Genomic DNA, 21,252 nt, shown 5'->3' on the forward strand with positions numbered 1-21,252 from the left:
CTGTAGAAGCAAGGTCTTTCTCACGATGAATTTCTAAATTCATCCCTTATTGTTAGCACTTAGATTCAGATATTTTAAATATATTTTTGCTATTTTAAAAGATATTCACATTAGACTAAAGGTATTAGATATAAGATATTAAGCTAAACCTATAAATAAAGGAACTCCACAAATTCTAACAGCAGTAGGGTACAAAATAAAATTATCTTCTATGGGGTTTTTTGTTGTTTTTGTTTTAGATAAGGTATAAATGAGTACATTCTTTTGAAAATCATGAAACCTATACTCCCAGTTTATATAGATCTGTTGTATTGTACTGGTTTCCTTGATGATCTAGATCACCCATCACGTATGTCTTCAGTTACCTGTTAGTACCAATTTAGCTATAGAGGAATCTGTATTCTTGTCCTAGAATCTATAAATATAGAAAAAGGTGGTCTACTCTTAAATGTCACATGCTTACAAAGAATTTCCTGACCACCATATTTACATTGATATAATCTTGTTCCTATTTCTGCACCCTGTTTCCTTTGTTTCATTTACTGCAATTTACAAATGTATTATTTTTTTATTATTTATTTATTGTATGTTTCTCCACTGGTCTTTAAGCAACTTGAGGGCAGAAAACATGTCTATTTTATTCATCGATTTATTCCCTGATTATAGCACCATGACTTGCACATGGCAGGCACTTAATAAAGTGTTATAAATTGTTGAATGAGTGAATGGTGAATGATTGCATGATCTGAAAACTAGTCACGACATAATAGATTGATTGAAAACTTTTCCTTGAGAATTACTCTTAAGGACGCTCTTATGTTATCCTGCTGTCATAAAGACTAAATCGTCTTCTATTCTAATGAGGTATAACTGTTTAGTCCAGTCCCTGATATTAGTTGGAGGAGGTTGGATGGAAACCCGTTGCCAGGGAAAGTCAAGTACAGCAAATCCCAAGCTATTCTTGAAATCCCGAACTTTCAACAGGAAGATGAAGGCTTCTATGAGTGCATTGCAGGCAACCTTCGAGGAAGAAACCTTGCAAAGGGTCAACTCATTTTCTATGGTAAGCTAATAGAATTTCAAAAAATATATGAAATATTTGGTAATATCCTTCATAGTAAGTAGTGAAAATCATTAGCATGTTGTGGAAGTGTCAAAGGAGAAATAAAGCAGATACATATCTAGGTTAGGATGCTTCATACAGTGATGGACAGGTGGGAATGACCATTTTTAAAATATAGCTTTAATTCCATCATGGCTTTTGCATGCTATTGTTTATTATAATTGCCTTGAAAGTATCAACAGTGTCACATTAAAGCTATAAAAGTTTGTAACACAAAGTACCATAGAATCCAATATATTTCCCATAAAGCATGCACCAACAGCCCATGACAATCTTAATTATACTTCTAAGTAGAATTCACAAAAGAAGGAGAAAATGACAGGAGAAACATAATACTGAATGGTAGTTTTCAGTATTTGTTTCTGTTTTACAGATTTTGTCTATTCATATGTAGATAATAGAAAAATAAAGTCATTACCTCACTTAAAATATATGTTTGTCTCAATTACCAGAATCTCAAATGAAAGCATATATTATATAAAAATTGTCTTCATGTCTTCATTTATCCAGGCCAAAATACACACTTGCATGAATTTTTTTTCTTTTTCTACATCAAACAAATCATAAAATACACCCCCAGAATTACCAAAATGTTTGGTGCTTTTAGGATATGCTTAACTTCTTTGCTAAATTTAATATATCCGTACTGGAGAACTTTTTAAGATTGTATTTATACGTGACCAAAAATACTTTTTTATGTGACATGTTTCTGTGTGATATGTTTACAATCAATGATAAAGTAATTGAAGAAAATATATATTTTTTCATAACTGGAAAAGTCCAAGGTATTGTAATTTTCTCATAGGAATGGCGGTTGAGTATCCTGTGGGGAGAACATATTGTGCCTTGGTTATATTATTTTCCATTTCCTTTAGAATTTCCTATTTTAACCTTGAATGAAAAGTACTATTTTATATATAGAATATGATATCCTGCTGATTATTCCTCTACAGTTGTAGTTATATACACACACACACACACACGTACGTATTTTTTAAAAAACAGTCTTTCGAATCTAACATCCGTTGTAAATAAAATAGTAAGGATGTGACTGGAAGTATTTTAGTGGCACCAAAGTATTAAAGGCTTTGGCTAGTTTTTAATAGATACTTCATTTTTCTATTAAATAGACAAAGATATATCTAAATGATTAAACAGAAAATGAGGGTATCTTTAAACCAGAAATCAATAATAAAGTGCTTTCTCCCACATTTCTACAGAAACTGTTAACTTACACAACAGATTTTACAAATATTAATTCATGTAATTGTTAACAATAGTAAGAGGAAGGAATACATGTCATTAGCCATTTAATGAGTCCAAATGGTCCTTGTGGAGTAATAATGAATAATTGGTCAATAAGACAAATATTATGCTTCTTGCTCACCTATTAATTTATTTGTCACTGTGCTCCCAAAGGAGCAATTGAGTAATTGACTCAATTACCTGAGCATTGCATAAGACCTGAAATTTTTAAGAAAAGAATCAGTTTTATTATATTGCTGTGTTTAAGTTACAATTCAGAATCCTATCCCTCTATATTGTATCTTTATAACCTCCAAAGGACTTTAAAGTATTAATATCATTATAGAAAATGAAACATATTCAGAGAAGTTAAGTGACTTTCCATAACCATTCAATTGGCAAAAAAATAAAATCTAAAATCCATGCCCATATAGTTGACCTGAAATCCTAAGTCCTTTCTTTCATGTATTTCCAAACTGGTCTTGGTCTTCAGAATCTGAAGCATCCAAAGGATTTATGTATTAAAAAAATAAATGTGTTTTAAAGTTATAATTACTGCATTAAACAACAACCCATATATATTTCAGACTTGTATAAGCTATATGAATTTTATGTGAGTATGAATTCCTTCTCCCAGGTCTAACATATGTTAAAACAATTTCTAAACAATCATCTACAAATTATAAAGTTTTGCTAATATTCAGAAACATGATTCAATTTCACCCATGCATCCACTTCTAAGTCTTGCCTTGATTTGCCCTTAAAACTGTGATGAGCATGTTCTGTAACTGGAAGTCCTCTTGATTTCCACAGGTGGTAATCCCAGGCTTAGTTTTTACGACAGTGAGATGTCATGATTCCTTCTTCTCAGTGACCAGCTCCATAAAGGACCTTTTATCTTAGTGGAAGCAGATGTTGCAGTGGGAAAACCCGGGAAGTCAGATTTACTTGTATAACATTTCAAAGACTCTCAGTCCCACTTCTTACTTCAACCACTGCTACAATGAGCAGCTCTATGTTTTGCGGGTGTAACCTGACAGAGTCTCATCTCAGGTTCCACACAAAGTCCATCTTGTTTCCCCCTCAGTTTTCTTTGTTCTCAAGAGCCTACTCAGCACGTAAGCACACACAACCTGGAGGTGCTAATACATAATGCCTATACTGCCCCTGAATGACTGTGGACAGGATCCAGTGAACAAATGCCACTCTTCCTTTCCCTGGGTAGGCAGTTATAAAGACCCCTTAGAACTTCACAGAAGATAGAGTAACAGTGGCCCCTGTTGGTGGCCAACTCAATAACTGATCCTTGCATTGCCTCTTTCCTTCCCTGTTGACTGTTCCTCTTCCTGAAACCTTACCTATGGTGTCTGGCATTCCCAGACAGACAGCCTGAACACAACCCCTTGACTTAGGCTCTGCTTTCAGGGTTCAAATTTTGGCTTCTGTATTTTTTGACTGTGTCTTCTTGAGCAGGTTACCTAACATCTCTGCAAAAATCCTCTACAAAAGATTGGAAGGAGAATTAACTGCAATTAGACATATAAAACATCTAGCTTGTAATAGCCTGCAGTTCCAAAGGAAATTTTACCTGCTCTTATGTATCTGAGGACAGACCTAAATAAAAGAGAGGGATTAAATGACACAGCCAGGCAGCCCTATATCATCTTTATGAAAGAAATAATAGTTTTAAAACATTTAATCTGTACCCCACCTGTTTCTGTCAATGGTAGTAAGAATAATACCACCTTATACCTAAATAGCACTTTAATATAAATGCCTCAGTACTCACTGCCTGTCAAAGGTTTTATCTAGGGTAAAAAAAAAAAAAAAAGACTATAATCCTGCTAAAATATGATAAGGCTCATATTTGAATTATGCTTCAAACTGAATTATAATTATGTCTGATATAGATATACTTATTTTTAGTTAGAACAGTTTGGACCAAATATAATCAAGGGCCTTGTGCCCACAGTGGGTTCAGATTTGGTATACATTTTCTAACTTGACCTATGCACCAGTATTTACCATGAAATTATTCTCCGGCCTTGTTTTACATTTGAACCTTTTCCCACAACACCCAAGTTGCTGTAAAGGTGCATCAGAATGACAATTGGCAAATATTTATCTTATGCCAAAGGACCGCTGATATTTATATCAAGATTTCCGTTGTTCCACATTTCCCTTCACTCAAATCATGTGTTCGCAGCACTGTTGGACCCAGTATGTCTTGTCCTTCTGCCTTCTACAGACCTTGGAATGTTGCACAATATTTTGGATAACTGGCTTGCCAAGTAGTTGTTCTTGTCTGTTTTTGAAACAGCCCCACCAGAATGGGAACAAAAAATCCAAAATACATACCTATCTATCCATGACAATTTGTTGTGGGAATGCAAAGCTAGTGGAAAGCCAAATCCTTTGTACACCTGGTTAAAGAATGGTGAACGCCTCAATCCAGAGGTACGTATCTATGTTGATATTGAAAATTCATCTATTCTCCTAGGGAAATTTTGTTACTACCAGGGACAACTAATGTTTATGAAATGCTTAGTAGGTGTTAGGAAATGTAGTATACTCTTCATAATACTAATTTATATAATACTTAAGTAAACTCAAAGTAGCTATTGATATTTTCCCCATTTTTCAAATGAGAAAAGTTAAGGGTAGAGAAAACAACTTGCATAAGGTCACACACTAGTCAGTGATAGATCCACATTCAGATATTATCATCATCATAATTAACGTCCACCAAACTCTTGTATGCTCCAGTTCCTGTATAAATATTTTTCCATTCATTATCTTGTTTTATCCTCATGACAATTTTATAAGAGAGATGCTAATATTATTTCTTCTGTAGATGATGAAGATTGGTTTCAGAGAGGTTAAGTCACTTGTCCAAAGTCACACGACAGTTAGTAAATGTTAGAGTTTGTATTCTAAACATAGTCTGATTCTAGGATCTAAGCTCTTAAACATTATCCAGTATCTTGCTTTTCTGAAAACTAGTGACTCTAAATCCATAGGAAGTAGAAACTGAGGTAGTTATCCACATTTTTCAGTCTAAATTATACTTTTGTTCTACAGTATACTGAAAATGAGACAGATTTTTTTCATCAAATTATCCAGATAATTGTGTTAATTCTCTCTTTTACTTTGCACTTGTAGGCACAGCTAGGGACACAAAGAACATCTGCTGTTTAGAAGCTGAATATAATGCTGTTCTTTGTTTTGGTTTTATGGAATTTTCTTCCTGAATACCTTTTGCATAGAGCATTTTCTGTTTCCTCCAGCCTACTTTTATTATCTTTAAAGGATGGTAATAGGTATACTGAAATATTTTTTAAAAATTATATTTGCTCTATTAAACTATTTTATTATGTGCACTCAAAATTGTATTTCAGTACTCCAAATGGGACTCTGTAACAGATTTCGGCTCTTTAAGCATACCATGGCAGGCTGCAGAAAAGGAGAATTTAGCTTCTCCAACTTATGACTCAATTAGAACATTATCAAGTCATCACATTTCAAGTCTTTTGGAGACCTTATGATAGAAGGCCAAGGGAGTTTCTAACCATTATATTCATGTCTAACGTTATTATTAACCATATTTTCTGGAATAATTGGAATGGTACAAGCTTCCAAATTATTTTATATACCATATAATAGAACAGTAACATACACTCTATGCAGACAATGCCAATTTTCAAAGAAATGAGATAACATAAAATATACTAACCATTAAAATTATATGAAGGATGTTTCTTTTTTCAACTTCAAAAAGCTGCTCAGAATCTTGCAGGATATTAAGTTTCATCTTCATAAACATCAGTTCTCATACACCAAAATATCCTATCTGTATTTATGCACAAATGTTTAATAATGTATTTTGGTTAAGAGAATGCCTACATTAATATACTAGCATCTTTCCATGACTTTTCTTTTATTAGGAAAGAATTCAAATAGAAAATGGTACACTTGTCATAACTATGCTGAATGTGTCAGATTCTGGTGTCTACCAGTGTGCTGCAGAAAACAAATATCAGATAATTTATGCAAATGCAGAATTGAGAGTATTAGGTAAGTCATTCATTTATAACCAAAAAATTCAAAATGACATTTTAGCAAGCTATGGTTATACATAATATGAATCCAATTTTTCTGTAAATTAGAGATTGCTTTACCTTGAAATAATGGCAAATGTCTAAATTAACTTTAAAAAAAATGCAGGGTGATAATTATTATTCTACTTGAGCAATACATTAGGGCTTCCAGAGAAGCCCACTGTTGGGTTCATCCAAACCAGAAGAAGTCTCCTCCAAAGCTGATCCTAGCACGTGATGTTTTGAGTACAATTCAAAATTATCCATTAGAAATGTTTTCATCTGGGGCGCCTGGGCGGCTCAGCCAGTTAAGTGTCTACCTTCGGCTCAAGTCATGATCCTAGGGCCCTGGGATCCAGCCCCACGTCGGGCTCCCTGCTCACGTGGAGTCTGCTTCTCCCTTTCCTCCCTGCTTGTGCTCTCTCTCACTCGCTCTCTCAAATTAAAAGAAAAAAAAAATGTTTTAATCTGCCAATTAAAGAAAAGAATAGAAAAGCTCAATTTATAATGATTTAAGCAGATATTTATTTTATCTCTTAACAAGAAGTTCAGGGGTGGTAGCTGAGCCATGGAACTGTGATTGATGATGTTATTCTTTATACCTTTTTTGTGCTTATAGTCTTGAGGGGGTGACTGCTATAGTTACAGAAATAAAGTCCCTACTTAAGGGAGAAGGGGAAGGTAGGGACAAAAGTGACCAAATCTATCCTTCTCATTAGAAAATGCAAAACTGCCTTGCATCCTTACAGTAAAATCCTTTTATGCCGATGGCTAGAACCCTGCCACATGACCACCCAGACCTGAAGGAAAGCTGGGCAGCTAAGTCCCTATAGTGAAAAACTGGGGATAGAAGCAGTTGGAGAATGATAATCTCAGTGGTGTCTGTTACAATAAATAACCCATTAGTGTCTTTTATCACAGTTTTCTTCATGGTAGGAAGAAAGGAGATGAAAGAGAGGAAGGATCAAACAAAGAGATAAGGTTTCATGAGCTTATGGAAGGGACATGGATTTGTTTATTCTTTGAATCACTACTATTTATTGAACATTTATGTGTACTAAGCACTAAAAATATAATTATCAATACTTAAGTGATCTTTACTTTCATAGAACCTATAGTTTCACTGAGAAAAGGAAACTCAAATATAATTATTATGGTCAATAATTGAGTAGTTGTTGTCAGACTTCATGGCAAGTTGAATATAACTCTAAATTGAGGACATTCTCTTTAAGCTGAGATCCAAAGAGAAAGCACGCACAGGTCAGTGGAAGGGCAAAGAAGCAATACTTGAAATGCCCAGAAACAAAAGAGTATGGCATATCTGAAAGAATTTCAGCTCAATTAGACTTTAGACTGGGGACGGGGATTGGACACATGGGTTCCCAAGTTCATAAAGCTGGAAAGACTCAAATGCACCCAGTCAGTCCGATAATTTCTCACTCTCATGAACTGACATTTGTTCAACATTTATTTAGTGGGGACGAAGTTGAAACTGACAAAGACTTTTTTTTCTTTTTTTAATTTCTGCTCGGCCTGCCTGCTTCCATAGAAGGCAGAGTATTTCCATTTTGCTGGTTAAAGGCTTGCCTGAGGAAATCTGACACAGTGATAGAGTATTCCTGATTTAATTCAGTGGTATTTTATATTTCACATGTAGGATCATTACCTTGACTAGACTAGATATGGTGATTTCCCTCATCAGGGTTCAGATCCTTCCTTCTGTCTCTTATGGAACCATCTTCACCCTGTTTATTGTAAACACTGTTAAGAATGTTACTCTTTGTAACTTGCTTCTTCCCCCAGTCCAGCTGGCTTTTGTTAATCCCAATGACTTGCACCAAAACAAAGATAAATTACATTTATTGAACACATACTTTGTGCCAGGCAGTATGCTATACTTCTTTATAGATGTTATCTCATTTAACCTCCACAGTAAATTTCTGAGGTGATATCTATTGTTATCTTCATGAAAAATGAAGATAGACCTCCAAAATGCCAAGTCGGTAACTGGCCCCAGAATAGCCTGAGCAAAATAGCTTGAAAAAGAGCTCTGGGTATAAATATTAAATTTTGTCTCATATACTACATCATCACATTACCACACATTAATTAAGTGGATAACTTAACAATTTTGTTTTTAATATTGTTTTTAGCCTCAGCTCCTGATTTCTCAAAAAATCCCATTAAAAGAAATTCAGTTGTTCAAGTTGGTGGGGATATTACTATCGAATGCAAGCCAAATGCTTTTCCTAGGGCAACTATCTCCTGGAAAAGAGGAATGGAAAGCCTGAGACAAAGCAAAAGGTAAATAAATCTATTTTGTATTATATTTTGAACTATTTTGTAGTACAATGTCTTCCAAATCTGTCTTCTAAAATTCTCTCCCTTATAATAAACTTACAACTGGGTACTCACAGATACCAAACATTTCCACATGATAGCAAAAACTAAAGAATCTTATAAACTTAAGACCTATTTGTATAATTTTACTGCAATATATTTAGTGCATGCACTTGTAATATATTTTTTAAAATCCTTTAAGACCTTTTTCTATATTCAGCTTGAAGATTTTTCCTGACCCAGCCTGCTGAGAAATCAGTGAGAAGAGCATTACACAAAAGAGAGACACTTACACTCACACACCTGGTGTTGTGGTTTTTAAATAGTCACACAGGTGTTCACCCCATGACAAAATGAATTCACCACATGAAAATAATGTGGAGAGGTTCCTGTAGAGAAAGAAGAGAGGTTTCCTTCTATTCTGGATGTGATTGAGAAATCCTGGATCAGCACTGGCATGTTTTCTAGGGGAGTTTAGATAGAGCAAAACAGGTGTTCTTCTCTACTTAGAATACATTTCGTTGAGTTGTACTATAGAACCTTGTACACCTAGAGATGACTAGTCGGTAGTTGAGCTCTATTGTAATGACCCAGGTGTGTTACTGTGTGATCCGATGTGCAATGGAATACTACCCTGAATGAGGTTTCAATGAGCTCTTTGTCAGCATCATACGTGTCATTAACTCACATCAAGTGTGATGAGAAATGATGGTCTGCCAGTCTTACGAGACAAGGCTATGGTGGCCTGGAGAGTGAGTTCTACACCAAAACTAGATAGTCACTCCAAATTCAGCCAGACATTGTTTTGTGGGAGGATAGAACTTCAGACAGGGTTGTAGAACTTCAAACATTTCAAGAAAAACTAGAAATCTGGGTATTGGCTTTGAATCTTCTGAGCCAGTAAAAATGCACAAAGGCTGGATGCAGGGACACCATCTTGTTATTTCTGATCTAGGACTGCTTTTGCGGTCAAGGGAGAGAGAAAAGGAGGTTAAAACAGACAAACAGTGCTGATTGTATAGAGTGCTGTCAGGGTTATATCTGGTGCCTTGAAGATCCTCTCCTGACATGACAATATATACAAGAGAGAGACCTTTCTAGGGCACTCTCTTTCCTGTCTTCTGTCTCCAGTGGCCCCTATAGCCTTACACCAAAGCTTTTCCCAGGACAGGGATTTTGTCAAATTTATCTGTGCATGCCCTGTGCCTTTGGTATAGAACCTGAACTCAATAAATATCTGTGGAATGAATGAATGTGTCAAAAAAGGATGAATATGTAAGATATCACGAGCTTTAGAGAAAAGCTCTTCTGGAGGAGGTATCTTGAGACAGAAGAACAGAAGCTTCAGAGCTAAGGAGAGAAGACAGATGAAGGGAAATCTGTTGCCCTGGCCCTGACTGGGCTCCTTCCTCTGTGTAGACAGCCTAGGAGATCATTGCAAGTATCCTCAACAGCTTTGGCTGTGGATTCCTTTTAAATGGTTCCTCTTTGGTTCCTGAAATCAAGTTGAGGTTTGAAGACACTGCTGTAGAAGCAGAAAACTCAAGAGATACAATAGTATCAAATCCAGCGGTCTGTACTGAGAGTTGAGATAAATAAATTACTTCGTTTCCTAAAGTGACTCAAAGTTCTCACCTAAGTAGCAGGAATGACTGCTGTTTACTTTCTATAACCTTTGAAGACTCAAACACAGTGTACGTAGGGAGGAGGAAGAGAGGGAAAAGGAGTTGAATAAAATAAGAAAATGAGAGGAAAAAAATGTGTAGACTGTAAGGGCAACTGCATTTAAAATGGCTTTTCAGGCTTATGTTTTGTTTTGCCCCACGTGAAATGAATTTGGGATCTTTTTAGCCTCTGAATAGTCACCAATAGCATATCAGATTCAGCATTGTCTCACTGTCATTAAAGGAGTGATCTGTGTGATTTCTATTCACAGATGCTTCTTCTGTAATTCCGTTCTCTCACTGCTATAGGACTTCATTACAGGTTTTAACAAAAGAAAGTAAACAAACAAACAAAATTGTCTCCTGAACAGGCATCTTAAAAAATTGGAAAAAAAAAAAGTTAAGCCCCGAAGTACATGGTAATTACAGACATATATTTCTGCCAGTTATAGATTACCTTCAGCAGTAATTTGCAACGGTCACACAGCCAGTTCTGTGAGACTTTGTGTCTCTGCATGATTTCTATCCTGTCCCCTCTTCTGTTGCCTTCTGACCTGACTGGTTACATTAAGTGCATGGTTTCATGCTGCTTCCTGGGAAATGCAGCACCTATCCTTCTATTTGTGTTGACTTAATGGCTTTTTTGTCATCTAATCATGGGGGTTTCCTAAGAAGTTGAAGTTAAAAATCAGAGTTGTGATAAAAAGAAAAGAAGGAAGGAAGGGAGGGAGGAAGGGAGGGTGGAAAGAAGGAAAGAATTTTATAAAACCAGATCCTAAACTCAAAGACAGAACACTGAGTCCCAGTATACATTTTTACATGCCACACCAATTTGCTTATTTCACTTAAATAGAAAAATAAATATAATTCCTACCCTCTCATACCTCTCTTAAAACATGACACAGTTGCATACATAGAAAGATTTAGAGAGTCACATATGGAAAACAACTTAAATATTTACAGTGATTCCAGGTAGGAATAGTTTTTAGTTCTTGACCTTGGAAATACCCATGTGGTAAAATGTACATTTTTACTTTCTGTTATAAAACTTCTAAATGGTCCTGTCTACTTTGAAATTTCATTGTCACTAACTCTTGCTTCCAATAAAGTGTAACTACCTAGAGATGGTTGAAAGGACTCTAAAGAAGCCTATTCAAACTAATCTTACTGTATTACCTACTTATAAAAAAAAATAGCGGCAATATATATATTTTGACAATTTCCTCCACTCTTACATGAAGTGAGACAGCATAGGTCACCTAGGTAGTAAATTATAAAACTTGGACTCTATGCCAAGTTGCCCATCTCTGTTGCCAGGTCTTTTCTATTCAACAGATAATGGAGAACATACTTGATTCTTAATTTTTTGAAGGGCTGTTTTCGCATGATTTAACCTAATTGCATGTATTGGTAATTCAGATCAAGCAACTATTCTGAGATTAATCAATATGTTTCTTATTGGCCTATATGCCACAATTGAAGTCTTGACTATTTTATGATTTCTGTCTTTGTAAATGCCTGTATTCATGGCAGTCTGTCCAAGTAGAAAAGTTTTCCTACAACTAAAAATAGATGGATAGCATTACAGAGTCCAAAGGCTACCTCGTTTCCTGCTGGGAATGTATGGTCTTATAACATCTACCTCATTCTTTCTGGAGCTACAAGTCATTTAGCAATAGCACCTAAATTGAAGAGTAGCAAAGGTATATTCCTGTGGGGAAAATAGGGGTGTATTGCAAAGAGCCCTGCCTTGGGAATTAGAAAACAGGGACTTTTGATTCCAGCTCTGTCACTGGTGAGTGACCTGACCTTGGATAAAACCACTTTGTTTTGATTTTTTCTTTTGAGGTTGCTGTTTTCTGAATTTATTTAAACACTGTCGCCATGCAGTGACTGCCAGAATAGAGATTATATATTAGAAATCAATGCAAAATATTAGTGTGCCAGGTTAAAATTGCAGCTACTATCACAGTTATAATTTTATATGTCTTTCACTGATTTCCTCAGGTGACCAAGTGATTGAGCCAGACATGATGATTGCTGTGAATTATCAAAACAGCCAAAATGATCTGATTGGATGGATTCAGAAGTTAGAGAGTCCTGGCCCCTGAACTGTAGCAGGATAGCGTAGTTAGCACCACTCTCCTTCACCATGATAGGCCCAGAACCCAGCTCCAACCTGGGACATAACAGACATTCAATAAGTATTTTGTGTTGCTAAATCAATGAAAGTTAAAAATTACTTTGCTTTGTATCTACCTGACTTAAGACATTTTGCAGTTAAACCAAAAACTTACTTAATAATTAATAGGCCCATGATGTGCTCATTCATTCTATAAATATTTAATGAATACCCATTAAGTTCCAAATATTATACTAGGTGTTGTGAGTAAAATGTTAAGCTAGTCAAAAATGTGACACTATCCTTTTGTAAGAAAGTGTTTTTCTTTGAAGTTATGAGAGTCAGGAGATCTGGGTTCAAGTCCCAACCCTATTTCTCACATAGTTGATAACTTCTAGCAAGTCCTTTAACGTCAGTAGTCCTCAGTTAAATCACTTGAAAAATGGAGTAAATAGTACCTGTCTCTCCCGTATGGTTGTATGAGACTCAAAAAAGCAGCCTGTGTGGAAAGCCTGGGTGATCTGTATTCTCTACTGCCATTGGCTGCCATTATTGCTCTGATCCTAATATTGAGGTAAATCTCAGTTACACATTCTTACCTCTACCAGCCAGGGTAAAAACCACAAACTTGACTACAGAAAGTCAAGATGAATACAGATTAAGCTTGTCTCTGGAGGCATTCTGGGCAACTGAGGGAATCAATTCCACATCTGCTAAGTTTGATTAATCACTTCTTTTTTTTTTTTTTCCTTGTGGATCCAGTTAGCAAGTGAACTGACAGAAATCAAAGATCTAGATTTATCTCCTTGTGCCCAGTGACTGCTGGCTACCTGTTCAGGGATCACCTCATGAATTTAATAGGAAATGTTAACCTGCTGGACAGACAGCTCAAAGCTGTCCTCTGACGGGCAGCATTAAATACAATGCCTAAATCACCTGAGATTTGGTCAGAGTGCACAATCTCTGAACAATAAAAATAAAGAGATAGAGTGTTTTTCCTATTATTGAAAGATGGTTGAATTAATAAATAATCCACCAGATTTCTTCCTCATTCGTTGGGAAAAAAAAGAAAGAAAGAAAGAAAAAAGTTCACCACATTTCTCTCTCTCTTCCTAAGATAAAATAAAGCAATACAAAGTAAAATAAAATCCAGTTGTATATCAGACAAATGGTCATCAATACTGAAAATAACCATTTTAAGCACCTTCTATATGTCACACAATATATCAGATTATACTTCTTTTCATATGCAGATACATTTCTGAGGAACACAATTGTCACATAGTTATGTATGTTTCTACCACTTTTACCTTAGTAATCTCAAAGAGGTAAATACAAAGATACTTTGAGATTCACTGAATATCAAACTGAAAAGTAGAGGTTCTATCCCTTGGCAGTTGGTCTCAGAACGTGATCATATTTCCCCAATTTGATATCAGAGGACTGCTGAACTCCCTAGAACCAATTCTATTACCTCTATCCACTTGGGGTTGCAGAGAGAGGGGGAGAGAGAGAGACATGCAGAGTTACAAACAGACCTCCTCAAATCCATGAATCTTGTGTGATTTATCCCGTAATAATGATACAATTAAGCCCTGTGTGGCCCTGGGCCCTTGGCACAATGCATGTACTTTACGGGAACATGTGAATCTCTTAGGTACATAGACTCTAGTAGTGGTGCTTATTCAATATGTTTGCCTTTGAGCCCAAAATTTAGCAGGCCCACTTCCATCTGCACGGGACCCCAGCGCCTTGCGACCTCCCTCCTAAACACAATAGTCAGTTGTGGGAAGGGGCTGGGGTAAGGGGAGGGGAAGTTGAAAGATGGCAGTGAATCAGTGGAGAGAGGAAGAGATAAGAGAGAAGGTAGTGAAGACGAGGATGAAAGAGAGTAACAGGGCATTCTCTGTGCCAAGAAAGAATTGATGGTTACTGAGCAAGTCATTTGATCTTATTCTCTTCATGATTAAAAATGTACCCTTGGGAGGACCTATTTGAAAGCCCTTAGCAGAGTGACACAGAAGATGAACAGAATAAAAATTAGTTTGTCTTTGTTCCACTCTTTGCTAAACGAGCTAGACAAAGTAGTTCCTTTGGTTACGTAGCCCATTGCCCAACACTTTGCTCCAATTTCACTTTCCCCTTGGAGCCTTTTCACGACCATCTTACCTTGTGGGGCATCAGCTAATGGGGGGTCTGTCTGCCTCAATATAAGGGACCAGTTATATGATGTTCCCTTCCTGTTTGACCCTTCTCTATGTATCTTTCACTATCTGCTTTCTAAATCACCATTGTTCCTTTTTCTTTTACCTTTACCCCCAAGTGCTCAACCTTAGTAAAACCTTAATAAAACAGCCCCTCTACACATGTCTATTAAATGCAACTTTTAAACCAGAATGTAGCAACTAGCAAACAGGCTTCTCTATCTCTTTCTCCTCCTTGCAAAGCTTCCTAATGGAACAAGCAAATAAACCTAATTTTATTTTGTATCACCAACTACTTAATGTAATAGTGCTTAGTACATCAGGTAGCATGAGTATCAAATAGGCAAATGAACCATATGTTCCCATGTTCAAGGAAGAATGACAGTCTGCATAATGCCAGGCTTATTACAATCTCCCTTCTGTGCTGCCTCTTTGTAATAAAATTTTAAATTGTTCATACTCAACTCCTGAGAGTCTTGTTAAGGTGAGCCTTTCCAAGGGAATACATGCTGAAGATGTCAAGAGCCATCTGATACTCTTGCCTCCGTCACGCGAAGATTTAACAAGCTAAAATCCTGTGTGCCCCTGTCAGTCTTGCCCTCATTTTTCCCTCTTGCCATCCATCCTCCTTTCTTTATCCCCACTGGCCTCCACCGGTCTGGAGCACTGACCCTTTAGCACAATGCGTGCAAAACCTCCTGCCTGCCATGGCCGGGAAGAGCTCCGGTTCATTAAAGATGTAAAGCCTGCCTTTAAACTCAGCCTGCCCAGCTGGGTGTGTGCTCTTTTACACCACCGCCTTGGGTTAGACTGTTATTGCTGTAGTTCCCTATTTAAAGTGTTTTAATGATGGGTAATAACATCCTGTAGCTTTAAACCAAGGGCAAATATGACAAAGCAAAGAAGTTCCACAAATCTTATATTCTTGCACTCACTGTATCTTCAAAGAAGTACATCATAAGTTTCCTTGTGGAGTTGCTGTGAATTCGTAGTCTGTATCAGTAGGCTTCAAACTTGATCATGCATAAGGACCTTGTGAAAAATGCAGATCCCAGAGCCATGTCCAAGATTTTCAGTCAGTAGGTAGGAAGCAGGGTTGAGGAATCTGCATTTTTAATATAAGTTCACGTCCTCTGCTCTCAAGAGAAGCTGAGATTTTTGAATACCCCTTGGAGAAATACTGGTTTGATGCAAACATAGTACTTGAAAAATAGAAACTTCACTTTATCTCCTTTCCCCCCAGAACTTTGCTTCCTGTGTTAAAATGCTTGATTCTTCATCTTATCTCACTGCCAAAGAGATATAAGTCCTCAGTTCAGTTACTTTTTGAAAATATGAATACAATTGGCCTTGGAATGATATCTACTTACTTTAGTGTTTGCTTCTAATTTCTGAGTGACATTTATATCTTCCAAAGTTTACATAAATATTCAACAGCAATAATTTTATAGACAGAAAAGGTCAGCTATTAGTGCAGTTTATACAAATGACCTTTTGTTCTTAGTTTGACTTTTAAGATTGCTTGATTTGCTTAAAGTACAATGCTCCTTACTTAGAAAGAAAATGTTTGTTCTACAGGTACATGTTACACCCTCACCTTCTCATAGACGCTAATGGGCATATGGAAAATAAACCAATAGAAATAAATAGGAGGGATAGAATTGCTGTCTTACAGAAATTATGATCCAGTTGAAGAAATAAAGGCCTGACCAACTGTGTGAAAGTCTTGTTAATATCTTCACAATGAAGAGTCAGGCTTGTCAGACCATTTTTTAAGTCACTGGCTATTATTTCCCCTTTTCCTTTATCTTTTTTCCCCACAGTAGAATTATGTTTGGGGTCGAGGGGGATGTTTTTGTTTTTGTTTTGCTTCCAAATGAAATTTATGCTAGAGCCCATTTCATAACACAGCTAAAACTGAACCAGTCTGGCTAATGACCTAGAGGGAAAAGCAGAGCCCCTCTTAATGCCCTGCCTGCTTCCTCCGCAGCCACAAGCTGGCTTCCTCCCAGCAGCCCATGGTGTGCCCTAAGAACTGCTAGATCTCCCAAGAGTGCAGTTAGAGAATTCCTGATTTGGAGTGACAAATCTGATTCTCAAGTGTGACTTGTCAAACTATTCGTTTATTTATAAGCACAGTTGCAAACCAATTTGACAGGCCTTGTGAAAAATTCTGGGTTTATAAATTTGAATGAGCTCTGTGTCTCGTGGGGGAAGCAGACAGGTAGGTCAACAGCTCCAGTGCAGTGGGGCATGTGTCATCACAAACAGAAGATGGTGAGGACTGACTCGGCTTGCAGGAGTTCAGAAGGGCTTCAGCAGGCTGGAGGTAACTGAGCTGGCACTCGAAGGGTAGGTAGGATTTTTTTCCTAGAAAACAAAGATGGGAAGAACTGGTTTTTTATGTGGCTATCTTACTGCATAGTCAGTGTCATACATGATGCCAGTTGAAGGTTTGGATAGGCACTTACCTTCTTCAACGCAGGATATGATTCCTCTAAGTACAGACACAAATCATTTTGTGAGCCATTCAATGGTTGACTTTTTGACTGCTTAGGGATGCTTAGAGACTCTTAATTATACAATTTTTTTCATTCTATCTCAGATTAAATTAACCGATACGATCAGAAATCTGTCCTGTCATTTTTGACCCTGAATCTCATCAAATCATAATCATACTCATAGTAATAATATCGACTTATAGCACCAGTCATGGATGAGTAGTGGTTAAGATCTTAGATACATTTCATTTACTTTCACAAGATACCTACGAGGGGGATATTATTTATTGGTATTTTTACATGGTTAAAACTAAGGCTTAGCAAAGTTAAACATCACATCTACAGTCACACAGCTAGTGAGTAATAGAAATGCATTCTATTACTATTATTCCAGGAGGCTCTGATTTCCGATCTCTGTGCAATCTTAAACACCACAATGTAGGCTTTTAGTTTAGTTTTCCAATGTCATAGAGTGTCCATCTGTGGAGCTAAAAGCAGGCCATCATACTATACACATTATTTGTTCATTATTTTTTTCAGTTTAAACTACAACTATTCCCAAAACAAATTCTATTTTTACATCAATAAAAGGTATAGAATAAGTCTATATTTTGTCATAGCCCTGACAGATGGAGTCTTAATTCAGACCAACAAAATGAATCAGTCTTTTTAGTGGCTTAGCTTCCTACACATACAATATTCAAATGACTGATTGGATTTTTAATGTAACATACAATATAATTTTTGGTGACATACAGACATAGATATGCAAATTCAGTAAATAAGGATAAACTCCCTATGCTCCGTGAAGGACTTGATCTAGGTATGAAATTATGTTTTATAATTAAGAAGAAATAATTAGAGTTAGCAGACAAGGAGTCACATCCAAGTTGGTATCCCATTTTCAGCCATGTTTGTAAGCTTAATTCTATAGACTCTGAAGAATATAATAATTCAGTAGCCAAAAGGGATCCAGAATTGGAAACTCCACTCACATCTACCTCCACAGCCACATTCAAGATGGCAGGGGAGAGCAGTTCACAGATACACCATGCTCTGAAATAACCAAAGGACAGAGCTAGAATGAAAAGGGGTAATGATCATAAATGTTCCAGCCCAACTCCCTCACTTTTTTTTTTTTTTTTTTTTTTAATGCTTGTGGGAAACCAAGCACTTCAGGAATAAAGTTACTGGTTTAAGGTCATAGGACTGTATTTGAATCTTGTCTGTCTCTCTCAAAGTATGCTGCAGATACAACTTGGATTTGCAAACTTCCAAAGTCTTAAGGAGATCACACAATAGGCTCATCATCATAAATGTAATGGAAGTGTAGCCAGAAATCCTGACAATGTTTGAACTTCTCCATTCCTTTCTGTACAGCTCTCTCCCGTTGTGTTTTCAATTGGTTCTCCTGTAGTTATTTTAGGAGCCTACTTTTTTTAAAAAGATGTCTTTTAAGTCCTGTGTTACAAACTTTGTTGTCCTTTGTCAGCTTTATAATTTCCCATCTTTTCTTTTGATTTGCTTGGGTTGTAAGGTATGTTAGCATATGAATCTGTATTAATTCCCTTTTGTGTCTTCTCAAGCATCCCAAAATACTGTAGCAAATGGAGACACTTTTCTTTATCTTTCCTTCCCTTCTTCTACTGAACAGCTAAATACTCCTCTTAGGCCTCTTACACTGGATTAATTTAGCTAAGCTTTCCATCTGATGCTGTTTTGTTAATGTTAAATCACATTTCCTTAACATTTCATGGGAATCAGCCTAGCAGCGCACCCTGGCATGCCATCGGAATAAAGACACATCATGACACCAAATAATTATGTTATTTAGCAACTGTTCTTATCTGCCATCTCCTAATTTGTGTCACAATTCAGTCACCCAGAATCTGTGTTTGTGTTGTGTGTCAGCCACTACAAAGCTGGTGCTTAAATTATTTGAGTGTATTAAACAAGGAGTCACCTTTTGATGAATTCTAAGGTCTGAATCTCTGATGCTTGGTTTCTGCTTTGGAGTTTAGGACAGTTGAACCGAGGACTTAACTTTGAAACATTTGGCTGTTCACATCAGTTAATTACACACTAGGCATAAAATACAACTGCCAAAACCAGAAATTTAAAAAAAAAAAATTAGACACTGGCATCAGTGATGTTTTTATTTCCATGTAAATTAAAAGGTGTTTGAGTCCATTTTAATCTGCAGGTAGCACTTCTAAACAATCCTTTGTCAGTTAAACCCTTCCAGTTAGTTGTGTAATGACCCCCAAATCATGTTTGATCAATCACTTCTAGGGAAGCATATCTTTAGTCACTTAATGTGTTTAAAATAGATGTTCCTCTCGTTTGTTGAGAGTGGTATAAAAGGACAGCATAAAGTCACCCATGCATGCCTGTTTTCCCCTAGGCACCAAGAGCAACGTGCTTTCTGACAAAACATAACAAAATTGAATTCATTTGTGCTGCCAATTGGTGATGCCACTTCATGTAGGTTTTTGTTTTTTACTTTTCCTGCCTTACCCACCTCCCACTGCACATATAAATTTAAACACACCATCCTTAATGTAACTCAGTTCAAGGGACCAAAGAAACACTATTATTTGTCTGGAGCTAGGACAGAGGCCAAGAAAATACTACAGATAGAATTCCTGTATTTTCTGTTAATCAGTTAATAAGGAACGTCCTCTCCGCCCCCAACAGGGTCCATACAACATAATAACTTTGAAAGATTTCATGATGGCCTTTGTTAACACTTGAGTTTCATGATTGGAATTGTACAAAAGAATGATTAAGGTTTGCTCTATGTACTTAAGTCTTACCCTTGGTAAGACTGATTTGAATGTATCTCTTCAGTTCTTGTGCTACTTTATGTGGTGTCCTCAAATTAACAAAGTCGATTAGCCAGATAACCAGTTTGCTTAAACCTATACCTAGCATTTGTTTTTAACCAAAGAGATTATTTGTCTAAGTGACTTTTTGTTGGTTTGCTGAATTTACTGATAATATTAATAAATACACATGTAGACCTACAAAGAAAAGGCTAAGGCTTTCAGAATAAATGCAGTCAGAAATCATATTTAGTAAATACCTATGAATTATAGATATTCTTAGAGACACAAAGAAATCAAGAGTGATCGTTACCATTTGGGGGGCTCTCATTAACCTTAGGCTTATATATACTCGATATTTTTAATAGATTTTAAAATTTAATTCCAAAACAAACCAATGTTATTATTACCATTATAACCACTTACATGTAAAATTTACAAGGAAATTAAGCAAGTGCTTCCAATATACCAGAGCCAAAAAGGGGGAGCCAGAACACAAAAAAAGCAACTTGACTTTAGAGTCCATTGTCTTAAAACCCCTATATCACTTGCCTCAAAAAGCTTAGCTTTACAGTCTATTTAGAGAGTGAAAACTTGTCTAAAAAGAAAATTATGACAAAGGAGCTAAGGCAATACAGTGAAGCAAAGATAGTGTTTTCAACAAATGGTGCTGAAACAGTTGAACAGCCACAAGCAAAAAAAAAAAAAAAAATCAAATGAATCTAAACACAGACATTACACTTCACAAAAATTAATTCAAAATGGATCATAGACCTAAATGTAGAGCACAAAACTATAAAACTCCCAGAAGATAAGGAGATAAGAGGAAACCTAGATGAACTTTGGTATGGCCATGAGTTTTCTGATATAGCAAAGGCAGACCCATGGAAAAAACATATAATAAGCTAGACTTCATTCAAATTAAAGGAAAAAAAACTGCACTATGAAAGACAATGCCAACAGAATGAGAAGTCAGGCCATAGACTAGGAGAAAATATCTGCAAAATATACATCTGATATAGAACTATTATCTAAAATATACCACCAATGATTAAAACTCAGGGATAAGAAAACAAGAAGAAAAAAAAAAGGGTCAAAGACCTTAAGAGACACCTCACCAAACAAGATATA

The 21,252-nt window shown here is 36.3% G+C and overlaps 1 protein-coding gene across 1 annotated transcript in view; it reads left to right on the forward strand.

The window, feature by feature from the left end:
- LOC113257094 (contactin-6) overlaps nt 1-21,252 on the forward strand; it is a 268,941-nt gene that overhangs the window by 191,772 nt on the left and 55,917 nt on the right. The window contains 4 exon segments of the mRNA XM_026501252.4: nt 879-1,063; nt 4,689-4,825; nt 6,313-6,442; nt 8,619-8,769. Coding sequence (XP_026357037.3) covers nt 879-1,063; nt 4,689-4,825; nt 6,313-6,442; nt 8,619-8,769 — 603 coding nt within the window.

Source organism: Ursus arctos, unplaced genomic scaffold (assembly GCF_023065955.2).
Source record: "Ursus arctos isolate Adak ecotype North America unplaced genomic scaffold, UrsArc2.0 scaffold_14, whole genome shotgun sequence".
NCBI lineage: Eukaryota > Metazoa > Chordata > Mammalia > Carnivora > Ursidae > Ursus > Ursus arctos.